This window comes from Grampus griseus (assembly GCF_964374135.1).
Source record: "Grampus griseus genome assembly, chromosome: X".
In the NCBI taxonomy this organism is placed as follows: domain Eukaryota; kingdom Metazoa; phylum Chordata; class Mammalia; order Artiodactyla; family Delphinidae; genus Grampus; species Grampus griseus.
In genome coordinates, this window is record NC_138999.1 from 95,743,695 (window position 1) to 95,759,154 (window position 15,460).

At 40.8% G+C, this 15,460-nt stretch overlaps 1 protein-coding gene across 1 annotated transcript in view; it reads left to right on the forward strand.

Moving 5' to 3' along the window:
• The window catches only part of PAK3 (p21 (RAC1) activated kinase 3), a 107,398-nt gene that overhangs the window by 33,740 nt on the left and 58,198 nt on the right, over positions 1-15,460 (forward strand). The window contains exons 3-7 of the mRNA XM_082680815.1: positions 6,722-6,822; positions 9,554-9,616; positions 11,199-11,243; positions 12,387-12,540; positions 14,475-14,512. Coding sequence (XP_082536941.1) covers positions 6,722-6,822; positions 9,554-9,616; positions 11,199-11,243; positions 12,387-12,540; positions 14,475-14,512 — 401 coding nt within the window. The remainder of the gene's footprint in view (positions 1-6,721; positions 6,823-9,553; positions 9,617-11,198; positions 11,244-12,386; positions 12,541-14,474; positions 14,513-15,460) is intronic.

Below are 15,460 nucleotides of genomic sequence, written 5' to 3' on the forward strand. Positions count from 1 at the left end.
TTCAGGGAGGAGATCGATTCGGGACCTCAGAGACTCATTGCCGTGGTTTGAAGAGTGAGGCTTAAGGGAGTCTAGATTGCCTTTTCAAGAAGTTTAAGCTAGAGAAGGAAAATTCGAGAGACTATAACAACTAAAGAAAGCTGTGTGATGGCAGGAGGTTTCAATTTTTAAGGACTAAAGAAATCTCAGCATGTTTTTTTGAAGCCAAATAGAAAGTGTTAGTAGAGAGGGAGAGATTGAAGATATAAGAAGAAATAGGAGGTAATTGATAGAGTGAGACCCCTGGAGAAGTGAGAGGGACAGGGATCTAGAGCACCAGTGAGGGCAAAAACCTCAGGTAGGAGAGGACACTGTTTCCGGTAAGATGTGAAGGGAGATGTTACTGATGGAGATAAATTCATAGGAGCGGGACAGGAAGTGAAGTCAAAGGAGTTCCAAACTGATGGCCTCCGTTTTTCTCAGTGAAGTAGAAGGAATTTCTTACGCTGAAAGTAAGGGAGGAGAGGATGAAGCAGAAGTTTGAGCGAAGTTGTGAAATTCTAGAATATTCGCTAAGAGCAGTGGGAAAGGAAGTTGGCCAGGGTCAAGAAGGGTACTGCTCAGTGCCATTGATGACCCAATTCTGTCCGTGACCTTTATAGTAAGCACCAATCTGCATGGCTGTGTGATTCTTTTTCCCCCAACAACTTTTACCAGCTTCCGTATGGAAATGGAGATTTCACAGTTGGATTCTGTCAGGGTAAGGTTTTGTGGGAGAATTGCAAGAGGGGGTCACAGGAGCACAGTTCCCAGGGCACTGGCTTAAGAGAAGTTTAAATGATGGACCACAGAGTCTAGGCGAGGAGGAAGCTGAGAAATTGGCTAAAAATGGAAGGATCCAGGGATTGGAAGTTTTGTTGACATCAAAGAACAAGTCAAATAGGAATAAGGTCATGAAAGAGTGAGAAGGCTAGCAGGATGGGAGGCTGGGCCCAGAGAATGAGATAACAGGGTTATTTCAGAGAGTATTTCAGAGAAAGGGTCATTCTGGGTAATGAAGAGGCCTGGGGTAGCTGTGGTTCTCCACTCTGTCTGCACATCATCTATGGCGCTTAAAAAAATCATTTGCCCAGGTCTCATCCTCAGAAATCCTGATATAGTAGGTTCTGAGTGGGCCCAAGGTGTTGGGATTTTTATGAAACTCTACGGGTTATTCTGATGAGCAGCCCTGGTTGAGAACCACTGGTTTAATGGTGACCATGGGAGTGGATTGAAGAAGTGGAAAGGAGATGAAGTTCATTAGAGCTGAGGGAGGTCAAGGAGTTAAAAGGAGAGGGTGTGTATGAAAGAGGTGTCCATTTGTATATTACGTTTCACAGAGAGATGGCAGCACTGAGTGTTGGGAAGAATACTGCGAGCCAAAGTCCTCAGTGGATACGACGACTTGGCCAGAACTAAATGGCAGTAACCTCAAAGGAGGGGGCTTTGTAGGAAAGTGCAGAAGTACTGATCTCAAACAAACAATATGGAATAAAAATGAGGAAACTCTGCCCTTCTCCATTCCCCTGGACCTAAAGACTTGGAATGGGGAAGAACCGTCATCGTCCATCAGGATTATCTGAGGAAGTGATACCTTCGTTGGATAGTAGGGTTTAAAATTTTTTTTCTCAACCCCAGCTGCTTAATGGAAATACCGGAGGGCATTTAAAAATTAAAGGTGCTGAGGTCTACCCCAGGCTAAACCTGAATCTCTGGGGGCAGGGCTCTGAAATCTCTCTCTCTCGCTTACTTTTTTGAAGTTTCCCACATGAGGGTGATGCACAGTGAAGTCTGAGAACCTAAGGCAAGAAGTCAACAGTGCATTTAATGAAGAGGTTGAAGTGAAGGTGTAGGGGGATTTTAATGGAGTAAGCCCTAGTCACTAGAGAAATGCAGAACATTGGGGTCGGGGTGTACAGGAGGTGACAGATGACTTCTCTTTCTTTAAAATGTAGTGGGGGGGCTTCCCTGGTGGCGCAGTGGTTGAGAGTCCGCCTGCCGATGCAGGGGACACGGGTTCGTGCCCCGGTCCGGAAGGATCCCACATGCCGCGGAGCGGCTGGGCCCGTGAGCCATGGCCACTGAGCCTGCGCGTCCGGAGCCTGTGCTCTGCAACGGGAGAGGCCACAACAGTGAGAGGCCCGCGCACCGCAAAACAAAAACAAAAAAAATGTAGTGGGATGGAGAAAGATGTCAGGATGAGAGATTCTGGAGAGATTGGCTGGCCCCTGGAGTTACAGCCAGAACCATGAGCAGGTAGAGGGTCCCAGTGCCAAACACCATTTGTAATCTGTGGTCTAGTCAGCGATTTGTGGCCTTCGTTCTAGGTTCCAATAGAATATGGTTGATACACTTAGAAAGTGGTACTCGTTTGTTCTTCTGCTCTCTGCAAATATCAACCCAGAGGTGATCAGGCCGCGTCTTATGAGCCCAAGATTCAGGTTAGGATGAGTCTTAATATAAACAACCACTGCTCACAGAATTTTCTGGGGGAGATACAGACATTTTAGTATTCCTTAAAAAAAAAAAAGAAAAAAGTTCTCAGCTAGTTTCCATTCAGTCAATAACCATTTACTGAAGACTAACGGCTCAACCCTATTGCGGTTTTCTTTTAATGTTACTGAGTAATAAATAGTGTCGCTATTAAGAGCTTAGGTTCTGTAGACACAATTGAGACCTAGGTTCAAATCCTGGCTCCGACACCTGCCAGCTGTGTAATCTTGGATATGTGGTTTAACTTCACTGAGTCTTACTTTCCTCATCTGTAAAACAATAATAATACAATAATAATGCCTGCCTTATAAGATTGTGGTGGAGATTAAACGAGATAACCCTAGAAGCACTTTGCACATGGTGAATATTCCGTAGATGATAGTGATTACATGTGCAGACATAAGCCAGGTGCTAGGGAATGTGAGAACGAATAAGATACAGTCTCTGCTGTCAAATATCTCAGATTTTAGCTAGAGAGATAGGTATGTAAAGAAGAAATGACAATTCAGTGTTAATAAGGGCCAAACTCAGAGTACACACTGGGTAGCTCTCTGGGAGCATGAAGAGAAGGGCATTCAACTTTGTCTGCAGAGGGAAGACAGGAAAAGACTTGCCAAAGGAGAGGAAACACAAAAGTGAGTCTTCAAGAAAAAGGACTGGGGCTTCCCTGGTGGCGCAGTGGTTGAGAGTCCGCCTGCCGATGCAGGGGACACGGGTTCGTGCCCCGGTCCGGGAAGATCCCACATGCCGCGGAGCGGCTGGGCCCGTGAGCCATGGCCGCTGAGCCTGCGCGTCCGGAGCCTGTGCTCCGCAACGGGAGTGGCCACAACAGTGAGAGGCCCACGTACCCAAAAAAAAAAAAAAAAAAAAAAAAGGACTAATGGGTGCAGATGTGGGGCGTTGAGAAGTAAGACTCCCCAGGCCTCCGTGTAGCATGCGTAAAAGCTTGGCAGTAAGAGAAAAGCTTGGCAGTTGAGGGAGCATGAAATGGGTATGCAACAGCGGGGGCCATAGCGAGAATAGACAGTAGAGAGGTACGCTGGGGGCGGATTAAGCAGGCCCTTGGCTAGCACGCTAAGGAGCATGAACTCTGAACTTCTGGGTAATGGGGAGCCATTGAAGGATCTTACAGGGAGGAATGCGGGCAGATATATATATTTCAAAAGATTACTCCGGCCACAGAGTAATGAATTGCAGGGGGCAAAATTGGAGGTAGTAAGACCAGGTGAAAAATGCCAGTGCCTTGGACTAAGATGATGGTTTGTGGAGATGAAAGGAAGAAGATGCATCCAAAGTGAGTTTGGGAAATAGAACGCGATGACTGATTAAGGTAGAATTAAAGTAGGAGTCAAAGAAGCTCCCAAATTTATGATTTGGGCAGTTGGGCCAGGGCTGAAATAACCAAAAGCCAGAGCAAGCATGTGCCTAAGGCCCAGCACGTCGGGGCACCCAAAATGTGAAAACATTTTGATTTGGGATCTAGAGTCGTTTTTTAAAAGACTTAAGTTAATCATCATAGGAACATCAGAACTGTTGGGGCTTCCTTCCCTTTTTATGCTGTAGTATTGCTTTTATTTGAGAGAGGAGGTCGTAATCTTTTCATTGCTTAGAGCCTCCCAAAGAGGAGGGGTCCAAGGCCTTAATCCTTCTCTGATCTGGGTGGTAAGTGCTTATCATTTCACAGAGAACATGGACACTGAAGGAGGAGCGAGTTTGAGCTTCCTGCCTCTGTTACGCTTTGTCCTGCGTGAAGAGAATGGCATAATTAGGCTGGTAAGGGACTGGCAACCAGATGGCCTTAGGGAGACCCCATTAGGCTGATTCACGTAGCTTAGCTGAAGTGGAGTGTTTACATCTAAGTCAACAGGCTTCAATTGTGCAGCCATTGCTAATGGAGAAGTAGGGAGAGCCTGTTTGCTGGCAAGAGAGGTCATGGATGCAAGTTGATACAATGATTAGAGATGGAGACTAAGCTAGGGGTTCTTAACCTAGAGCCCAGGGGAATTTTGAACCTCTGAAGTTATATGCAAAATTGTGTATATGTGTGTATAGTGCAATTTTATAGACAGAAGTACCACAGCTTTCTTCAGATTTTTCAGAGTGATCTTTGACACCAAAAAGGCCACCAACCACCAGAGTACATTTACTATGAAGTGAATAAAGCTGCTTATTCAGAGTTTCTCACTTGCCTGGGACTCTTCCAAGGCTCTAGAAGAAGCCCTAGCAATTTTGTATTGTTTTTCCCTAAAGGGAGCGTTCCTCTCAAATTACATAAAGTCTTTGGTCCCACAAAATCTGTGTCTACCCCCTGCCAACCGCAGATTAGGGAATTACCCAACATGAGTTAGTATCTGGGAGTGAATGCCATCCAAGAGAAATGAATGCCAAAGACTGCACCAGGAAAGGCAGAAGAAAGGATGCCCATCAAATGAAGAATGCTCACTGAGGGAGGAGGAGAATCAGACCACATTGTCAAGGAAGTATAAAGAGAGGCGGTTAGCCATGTCCAACATGGATGGGAGATCAGGAAAGAGGAAAATAAGAAAACGATTACAGAAGTGGCTGGGACGTCTTCAGTGAAGTGGCAAGAACAGAAAGCTGATTGTTCTGTTTGCCTTTCTGGATAAGTAAAAGTGGTAGGTGAACAAGTATAAAAGGTAGCTACAGTCCAGAAACATGCAGGGGAAGTAGAAGTACCTACCCAAAACTCTAATGTTCAGTTAAAATGATAGGCAATAAAGTAGGCTCACTGTAAATGTGGAATCCATGCTGAACTGAAGTTAGGTGGCACATATATACCTTTCAAAATGAGTCCTAACTGTGTTCCATGGCCAGGCAAAGACTTTGAGTGACCCTTGCCCCCCCCCCCCAACCCCAACCTTTCTTTCTTAATCCTGTATCTTAATCCTCTTACTACTTGAATTTCCATATTTCTGTCCCATATCTCTGTCCTCTGGCTGGCGGATATGGAACAGTGAGAGAGAGTAGAAAGTGAAAAGAAGCCATACGAATGACATTTGAACATGAAATGTTTTGAATTTAAAATTTGTCCTGGGTAACCCCCCAAACCAGTGATCCATTACGGTTAGTTAAATGTTGTCTGAAATTGAGGCCAAGGAAACATCTCTTTGAACCAGAATGTTCTAAATTTGCCACCCTGGCAACTCTAAAGTTGATTGGTTTCAATGGGGCAAAACTGGTTTATGCTGACTTACGCAGTATTAGGGTGAGTATTATTTTTTTGACTATGAAATGCAGCCATATCAGAGATACATGCTCAAAGTTGCTGCTCTATTATGGAAGCTAGGAAATGCCATTTTACAATGCTTCCATAATAACTTCCTCCTGTGATCTCTTTTGAGATAGACTAATTTCATTACAGTTCCCAACTTAATTTCTTCAGTGATTATACCTTTAAAAGCTTTTGATTTATTAACTATTGATGTATTTCTTCATAATTGTGTCACTATGAATAATCTGTTACTTGAGAACAATGATTTCGAATGGCTACTATGACAAAATTTATAGGGACATGGAAAAATAGCTACGAACTAAAATGACGAAACCAAGGAATTGGTTTGAGGTTTCTAAGAACTCAATAAAATTAATTCAGTAAAAAGCAACAATTTGTGTTTTGTTTTTTACTAGCAGAGTTATTGCTTTGCAGTAGTATTCTCATTGAAAGAAGACCAAGAGCCTATTAAACTACTCTTCATAATGTAAACGTGTAAATTAAAGTTCTAGTTACTTGATATTTAGCTATGGTTTAAAATAGAAACAATTCATAACACTTTATAGATAGCTTAAGCACTTTTCTATTCTTTCTTTCTAATAGTAAGGCTTAGCTTGACTTGAGTCTAATGAATTTCTTCTATAGTATGTGGAATTTGATCCAACAAGACCAGTTAAACACAATATACCTAGATACCTGCCGATTACATCATTAGACTGGTAAAGGACATAAATCAGTTTGACTGCAAGTTTTGTTTGAATGGATTTGGAAATTTGTAAATTATTTGGACATAGCATTTTGTCAAACTCTCAGCCATTTATTTAAATAAAATTATAAATTCTGGAGTTAAATATTGTTATAATTGTGTTGGACTCAATTGTCTTTCAACTTTGTAATTATTTTGATGAACCTAATTGTACAACTTATGGATGCCAAAACTGTATCCCAAATAAATACATGTTAACATTTTGCCTTTAGCCAATAAGAAGAAAGAGAAAGAACGCCCAGAGATCTCTCTTCCTTCAGACTTTGAACATACGATTCATGTGGGGTTTGATGCAGTCACCGGGGAATTCACTGTAAGTAAGCTCCTTATTTTTTTTTTTTTGTAAGGCATGAAAAGATTCCTTTGTGAAAATAGGTTTGAAGGAAGAATTGCCACGTCCCAAAATGTCAGACTTGATGTCTTTGGTGATTTCAAGGAAGATGGACTTTGCCTAGACAATCACAGATGGAACTAGAGAGTGGCAAGAGTATTGGCAAAATTATTTTGTCCATCTTAACAGAAACGTCTGATCACGGTTAGCCTTCAACGTGATTGAAAATGCTAATTTACCATGGCACAGGAGATGTAGTCCAGATAGACTCAGCTTGAGCCTGTGCTTTAGCACTTGAAGTGAATCAGAGAACCATTGACTCAACTTGGCCAGTGAAGATAGTCTATCTGAATAATTCAGGCTTTACAATGGAACCTGGATTACCCAGATAAGTTAACCACACTAACCAAAAATCTCTGTAAAATTGACCTTTTCTTCTCTTTGATTTCAAGAACATAGCTTATTTTTAGGCTTATTTACAGGTATATTTTGTAGACATTCAAAACAACAGACCCCATGTTTCAGGAAGAAATATTGATGGTTGTATCATATGCTTTAGTGGTTATATGCTTACTTTATATTTGTATATATGTATATATATATATATACATATATACAAATATAATATATATACATAATGCACAATAAATACCAGTAAGAATTCTCCAGAAAGACTATAGCTATAGATCCAGTCTTTCTTTGGATATTTTTAGTGCTCAAATAGCACACGATCTCAGATCTATGATATTTTATACCTTTTTTTTTTTTAAAGATCTGGCATCTTTCTTTTAGATGGATGAAGGAAAAGATGTGGCTAGAAACATGTCCTCAGGAAGATTAACTACTTTTTTATACTAGTAAGGACCTCAATCAAAATGTGCATTCTGAGATAATGAGTAATTTTGAATGCATTCTGGAAAAAAATTCTTTGATAGAACCATTACCGTTAATTCTTGGATTCTTAAACCAGAGAGAAATTTAGGTATTAAATAATTAAATTTCCTATTTCATAACATGATGGTTAGTGAGTAGACTGTGTCATAAGATTAAATTTTTAAAAAGAAGGAACAAATTAATTTGATTTGGAGAATCACACCATGTTTCTGAACTGACAAATTACCTTCTTTTTTCAATTCCGGAAGTAAGCAGTGTGAGAATGAAATGGAAACTGACTAAACATCTTAGCCTTGTAAAGTGATGTGAGCTGATTGTATGTTCTCAGTAGCAAGCAGAAGAGAACGTTAAGAAGTGCTGACATTGATAAAGTTGAGATACTGGTTTAGCCAATTTCATCATTGGAGTCAGAGATATTATTCAAATGGCCTTGAGTTTGAGCCCAGCCTCTGTTCTTTGCTGTATTTGAGAATATTCTGTTAGCTACACTTAGAAAATATAACCTCACTGTCACCACTACCACCACCATCATCACCACCCAAAACAAAAAATATTTATATATATTTTTATAATCTGAACAAGTTTAGATTTTTAAAAAATCATAAACAAAGAGATGACTATTTTTTCTGGTGTTTGAAACAGTAAAAGCACTGAATCATTATAAGTTTTATCTTAAAAATCTTCCCTTTTTTATTTTAAGAACTGTCTTTCCTGTTTTGACCTTTTTGTTTTCCATGTGCTTTTCTTCTGTTTAATCTTTTCTTGTTTTATTGTTGTCATTCCATATTTCTCTGTTCTTTTATTCTTCCTTTTTGTTTTCTGATGTGAAAATTTTCCCCTCCACTATTCTCATGTGATACTCTGGTTTCTTTCCAATTTTTAAATTTTTTCCACTCTTTCCTACTTGCTTGACATCTTCTGATAGAATTTCCCTATCTTTAGCTTTTCCTTTGTTCTTTATGGGTTCCGAATGGAAATGAAGGAAAGTGAATCACCATCATCTTGCTGACTGGAGACCATCCATTTTCACTTTGCTGTCAGTTAGAACCCCAAGAATCAACCAGAGAGGGGTGGGGTGGAATGTGTGATGGGCAATCTTTCCAATTGTGAAAAACATTTTGATGCAACTGAACCAAACCAAACAAGAACCTTTCCCCTCCTCCTAAAAACCTAATATAAAATAAAGTGTTTGGATGCAATTGTTAGAAATCCACTGAATATATAGATGAGACGCAGGCTAAATTTGGAAATCTGATGTACTTTATTGTCGCTGTGATAATCTTTCATAACTATTTGTCCCCACGTTGTTTTTTAAAGATACCAAATTCTGCCTTTTTTTTAACTATCTTAACCTATGATTTATATTTACTAACTTTAAAAATACCAAATGATAATAAGCTTTTAAAAGTCATTTTATTGATAGGATTTAGAATGGGATCTTAATCGCCCCAGTACCACTAATTGGTTGTGTGTGTGTGTGTGTGTGTGTGTGTGTGTGTGTGTATGCGTGTGTTCACGTGGAGGGGGAGGGACATATTACTAAATTTGATCATTACAGTTGTTGAGGTTGAATTTTGAGCAATTTGTTGAACTGTCGAGCCCAGTTGTCTCACAAGGGCCTGTTATTTGGAATATTTGGACACTGGTTTGGTGTATTGCTTGGTGTTTACCCTTTGGCTAATTGGCCCATGCAACCTTGTACACTTGGTCACACACTTGGACCCTGAGGTTAAAATTAGGTTGGGAGGTGAGATTTGGGGTATGAAACTACTCTAAGTCCTTACCCTTTATATTACCATTTTTGTCCCAAATACTTCAGAACTCCCCCTTCCAGACCTCTAGACCTGTGACGGTCGCTTCAAGTCAATCAGAGGGAAAAATGGTATGAGTGATATACATTATCATTTCTTATGATAAGATAAATGCTTGGCCTGTTGTATCATGCTGCCATTCTCCTGGGCTACACTGGACAATCCCCAGCTTGACGTACATCTAGCTGTTATTACATACATGGTCAGGCTTCTGATGCTCACACTTCTAGGTCTCCATTAGCTATCTGACTTTTGGGGTTTGTACCTCAATTTGGAGTAATGAGTTATGGCTTTCTGATTACATGCCTTCATGGCATACATTCAAATTGAAGTGTCAGGTTTCATTGATGAACTGGTTTATCTCAACTTAAAAAAAGAAAACAATTATGTCAGCAGTGTAGTCACGTGGTAAGTATAGTTGTCTGGAGGATCTTTTGCAACTGACAGCAGTTTTTCCTGCTGTCTAGTGATCACAAGACTATTATCACAAAAGTTTAGAAGTGCCATGAGTATGTATAATAACTGCAAATATTCTAATGATTATGGTAACGATCATGCCAGTGATGTCTGCTCTGGTGGTTATGTGCAATGCCTACCTGGTTTCGTAACACTTAATAACTCCTTTGGCCATTACAGTATTAACCAAACGCTATTAATTGCACTTAGAATCAGAACTGGGATCATGCATGGGCTCCTGAGTTCAAATTTTTGGCTTAAGGCTTTAGCATCAAATTGCGTGATGAATGCATGTAAAAGTGTCCTTTCACTGTGCTTGGAGTAACCCCAAATGCCAGGAATCAAAGACCTGTAACCCAAATCAAATCAGTTGGGTAAAAGCATGTTTCTGTAGCATTGGAAATATCATCTTTATTTAGACAAAGCTGTTACCTTATATCTGATCTTATTTTGTGGGAAGTGGGACTTTAGAACTGCGGCATTAAAATGGAGATTATTCAGAATATGGTTTGAAACGAAATGGTTTCCCTTTCCCTGGCCTAAATGTCTAAGAAATTCAAACATAGAGTCTGGCTGTGTGGGAAATCCTTAATCTAGTTTTCTCTAAGCCAGCCACGACTTTAGCTCCAAAATACAGAAGAATCACCTTAATGAGAACAGGTTGAATTCAGCATCACCATATACCTCTTCTTTGAATTTTAGCCATACAGACACTTCCAATGTGAAATTGAAAATGGTTCACCAGAATTGGGAACTGAAATTTGTAAGTTCATCACATGGCCATTGGCTACCTGTGATCACCCAGTCGTAAAAACAACTTACAAATTGTCGTTGAAGCTTTTCATGATGCCATCCTTCTTCCCTCCAAATTCATGTTTCTGCCTTTTAGTAATTTCTCCAGTCATTTAATGGTAATCCTTATTATTGCATATTTATGGAGGAAGCATCTGGCCAAAAGTGGAACTATGCATCCAAACTTTGGAACATCGTTGTTTTCTCTGTTTTCTTAAATCTGTTGTCCTGTAGCCTGTCCTGCCCCTGATTTAGTTAATACCTCCCTATTTTCATAACCGCCCCACTTTAGAAGGGATTAACCCCTCCCCATTCAGACCCATTGGTTTCATCTCCTCCCACCTTCTAAGTTGTCCCACATTCTGTTTTAACTTTCTTTTCTTTCTTTATTTACGTCCATTACAGCCAGATCTCTATGGCTCACAGATGTGCCCAGGGAAGCTCCCAGAGGTGCGTCACAGGCCCAAAAGAAGCTTGCATCAAAGTGCTTCTTTGAGATGTCATAGCACTGCAGCAGCAGGTTCATGTGTGTGCAGTAGAGTTGTTGCTTGGCTTATCTCACTTTTTTGTTGTCATTCCCAAACTCTGGAGGCCCACGTCACACATTGTTTTGCCGAGACTTCATAGGACAAAGCCACGTAAATTGTGTCTAGATGCACTTCAGGAAGAGTGTGTCTGTTTCTCGCTCCAAGTTCTCTTGGAGGTTGGTTAATTATGAAATGGGGACATCTGTAGGCCGAACGTGTAGGAAAGAGTGCTGAACGCTCAATGCAAAGCTAACCTCTCTGTGTAATTTTTGCAATTCTCCTTGGTTAGATTGCCAAACACTCCCTCCTCTCTGCTCTAAATGCTTCAGATCATTGCAAATTTTCAGAAGGCTTTGGCATGGTTGCCACTGTCCCCAGGTTCTATGCGGCCAATGAACGAAGTGGGGAGGAGGGGATGGGGGGAGGAGAGGAGAAAGCTGCAGGGAAAATGTTACTATTTAGCACCCCTGTGGTTATTGCTCGTCCATGATTCTATTTTTGTTCTCCTCTCAATCCCCCTTTATATTAAAGCTCTAGACCCCCCAAAAAATTACATTTGATAACCACAGAGTATGAACTGACCAAGGGTGAGGCTTTACTTTTATTCTAAAAGATATTCTGATTGCAACATGCCCAGAAACAGCTTCTGTTATTCCAGTCATATAAAATCTATTGATCTGCACTATACTATGCTGTGCACAAATTTAGAGAAGTCTTGCTATGTCTGCCCTGAGTCGCCAGAAAAAATAAGCTAAGCCGTAAACATCATTTCATGGATGAGCAGAGTTAATATGGAGGTGATTTTCATGCGCTTTTTTTTTTCTATCACAGTCATACTCCCACCCACCCTTTTTAAGTTGGATCTTAGTTTTACCTATGTGTTTTAATTAGAGAAGAGAATGATTGCATTATTAAGTTACTAACTTTAAATCTAGAGTGTAACTTCAGTTTCCCAAGTGTAATCCTACAGGTAGCATGGGCTTCTTGGTGAAGAACTTTACTGGAACATGAAAATGCAGCTGTCGAATGTTCTGAGCTTCCATTCTTTCCCTTTGGTTGTCCACAGGGAATTCCTGAGCAATGGGCACGATTACTCCAAACTTCCAACATAACAAAGCTGGAACAGAAGAAGAACCCCCAAGCCGTTCTAGACGTTCTCAAATTCTATGATTCCAAAGAAACAGTCAACAACCAGAAGTACATGAGCTTTACGTCCGGAGGTAAGAGTAAATCTAGGATATCAAAAAGTGAAGAAGTGGGACTTCCCTGGCGGTCCAGTGGTTAGGACTCTGCGCTTCCATGGCAGGGGGCCCGGGTTTGATCCCTGGTCGGGAACCAAGATCCCAAAAGCTGTGCGGCGCAGCCCAAAAAAAAAGGGAAGAAGTAATTCCAATCTCAGAACCTCAGGATTAGAACGGAATGCCTGGAGGGTATTCGAAGCCAGTTCAAGTTCCTTTTCTGAATGACTTCAACATAAATCAACCAAAAGATGAGTTGGAAGTTGAGGTTGATGTTAGGAGATTTCCAGTACTTGGGTGATTTTATAACTCAAATAAGGAAATTGTTCAGTGAAGCTGTAGTTGTCAGTTTGAATCAGCAATCACGATTGTTGTTTTGTCTCTTCACTGGCATGAAGACACTGAGTCACTTAGGATCAGGCCTTGTCATGCGTTTAGGAAGTAAGAGGTGTCTGGATCAAACCCTGGTCTCTTGAAATTTATTTTATCCCTTAGATTCACTGAATTGCATGCACCATGGTGACACAGCACAAATTTTGTGGTTGCTGGGTTATTTTGATCTGACCGCAAAATCAGACTTAAAAAAAGAAATCATGTCTTGGTATTTATAAGAGATTGACATGGCTACATTCCTGCCATATCTCGACTTCATTTGCTAGCCTGTAGACCCAGCTTTTGTTTGAAGGTTTGATGTCCAAATTTGCACTGTAAGCAACTGAAAAAATATACCAAGCAATTATTTTGCATTGTGAAAATGATGATCTGGGTTTTGTCTCTAAAACAATTTATTATTTTACATCTAAAGAAAGAAGAGAGGGCTTCCCTGGTGGTGCAGTGGTTGAGAGTCCGCCTGCCGTTGCAGGGGACGCGGGTTTGTGCCCCGGTCCGGGAAGATCCCACATGGCGCGGAGCGGCTGGGCCCGTGAGCCATGGCCACTGAGCCTGCGCGTCTGGAGCCTGTGCTCCACAACGGGCGAGGCCACAACAGTGAGAGGCCCGCGTACCGGAAAAAAAAAAAAGAAAGAAAGAAAGAAGAGAATAGTATCATTAGTGCTCCAGCTATAAAGAGCCCCTACCTCTTGGCATTGGTTTTAGTACAGGGCACATTTTCAGAATTTGTTCTTTATTCCACGTTGCCACTGCTTTTTTTTTTTTTTTTTTTTTTGTGGTACGCGGGCCTCTCACTGTTGTGGCCTCTCCCGTTGCGGAGCACAGGATATGGACGCGCAGGCTCAGCGGCCATGGCTCACGGGCCCAGCCGCTCCGCGGCATGTGGGATCTTCCCAGACCGGGGCACGAACCCGCGTCCCCTGCATCGGCAGGCGGACTCTCAACCACTGTGCCACCAGGGAAGCCCTGCCACTGCTTTTTAACCCTTTTGTTTTTATGTGTCAAATTCTCTCAGTTTATAAAGATGAAATCCTGAAAAAACTATGTTAGAACTCAACAGTATCTGAGTTATTGCTCTATTCTGAAACTCACCATATGTTTTCTTTATGCTCTCGTGTTGATGCTAACTAATAGCCTAGGAGGGGAAGGGGAAAGGAAGGAAGGGTGGAAGGGAGGAAGGGAAATGAGAGAGGGAGGAGGAGAGGGAAGGAGGAAGTCGAGGAGAAATTCTGGATATAGACGTGTAAAGTCATACCAGTCAGGAGTAGGTTATCTCAACACTCCTCAGTATAGATGAGATTCACTAGAGGCCTTCATTAAGATCTATAAAATGGGGTGGCGAGAATATGGTGATGATGTAAGGGTGTGAGCCATTTTAAGAAAAACTAGTCATTTGTCGTAGTATCTATTTAATACTGAATCAGAAAATTTCCTTCTGGTCAAACACATGCAGTTTTTTTAAGCATGGTCTCTAAATGAGGCAGTCTTTATGAAACAAAGGTAATATCTTTATCTTCACTTTTCAGATAAAAGTGCACATGGATATATAGCAGCCCATCCTTCGGTAAGTGAAAAATTGAAAACAGTTTTGTATGATCCGTGTTTCCAGTGGTCCAACAGAATACAATTGTGCAGATCCTGTTTTTAGATACACATAGAATCCTTTAAAAATATTTTAAAGGTGTAATTTAGATACATAAAATTCACCCGTTTTTAAGTGTACAGTTTGATGAGTTTTAGTAAATTTATACACCTGTGCTACCATCACCACAATCTAGTTTTAGAACACTTTCATCACCCCAGTAAGATCTCCCAGGTCTGCCTAGAGTTAACCCCCATCCACCGCACCCTAGCCCTAGGCTATCACTAATCTGCTTTTATAGATTTGTCTTTCTGGACATTTCAAATGTAAATGAAATAATACAGTATATGTCCTTTGGGGATTGGCTTTTCTCTCAGCATAATGCTCTTAGGATTCATCCAAGTTGTTGTATTGTATCAATAGTTTGTTCCTTTTTATTGCTAAGTGGTATTCCAGGGTATGGCTATACTGCTATTTAACAATTTACCCACTGAAGGGTTTCTAGACTGTTTACAGTTTGGGGCGTTTATAAATAAAGCTACTATGAAAATTCATGCATAAGTCTTTACATAGACAAATGTTTCTATTTCTTTTACATATAGAATCTTGAAAATAATCATCATAATGATAGAAACTTCTCTTGACTGAACAAATGTGCCAGACACTAGGCTAATAATACTTTGTATTCACTTAACCATTCCTACAACCCAATTAGGCAAGTCTTATCATTGTCTCCATTTTACAGATGAGGTTCAGAGAGGTGAAATAACTTGTCTAAGGTCATACCACTACATCTTTCGGTGTCACCTGTTCCAACAAAGTGAGACTTTGCCCAAAGTCACATAGATAGTTTTATCAGAGAAGAGACTAGAAAATAAGCAACCTAGCTCAAGGGCCTTGGAAGTGCTATAGTATCTGAAAGAATACCCT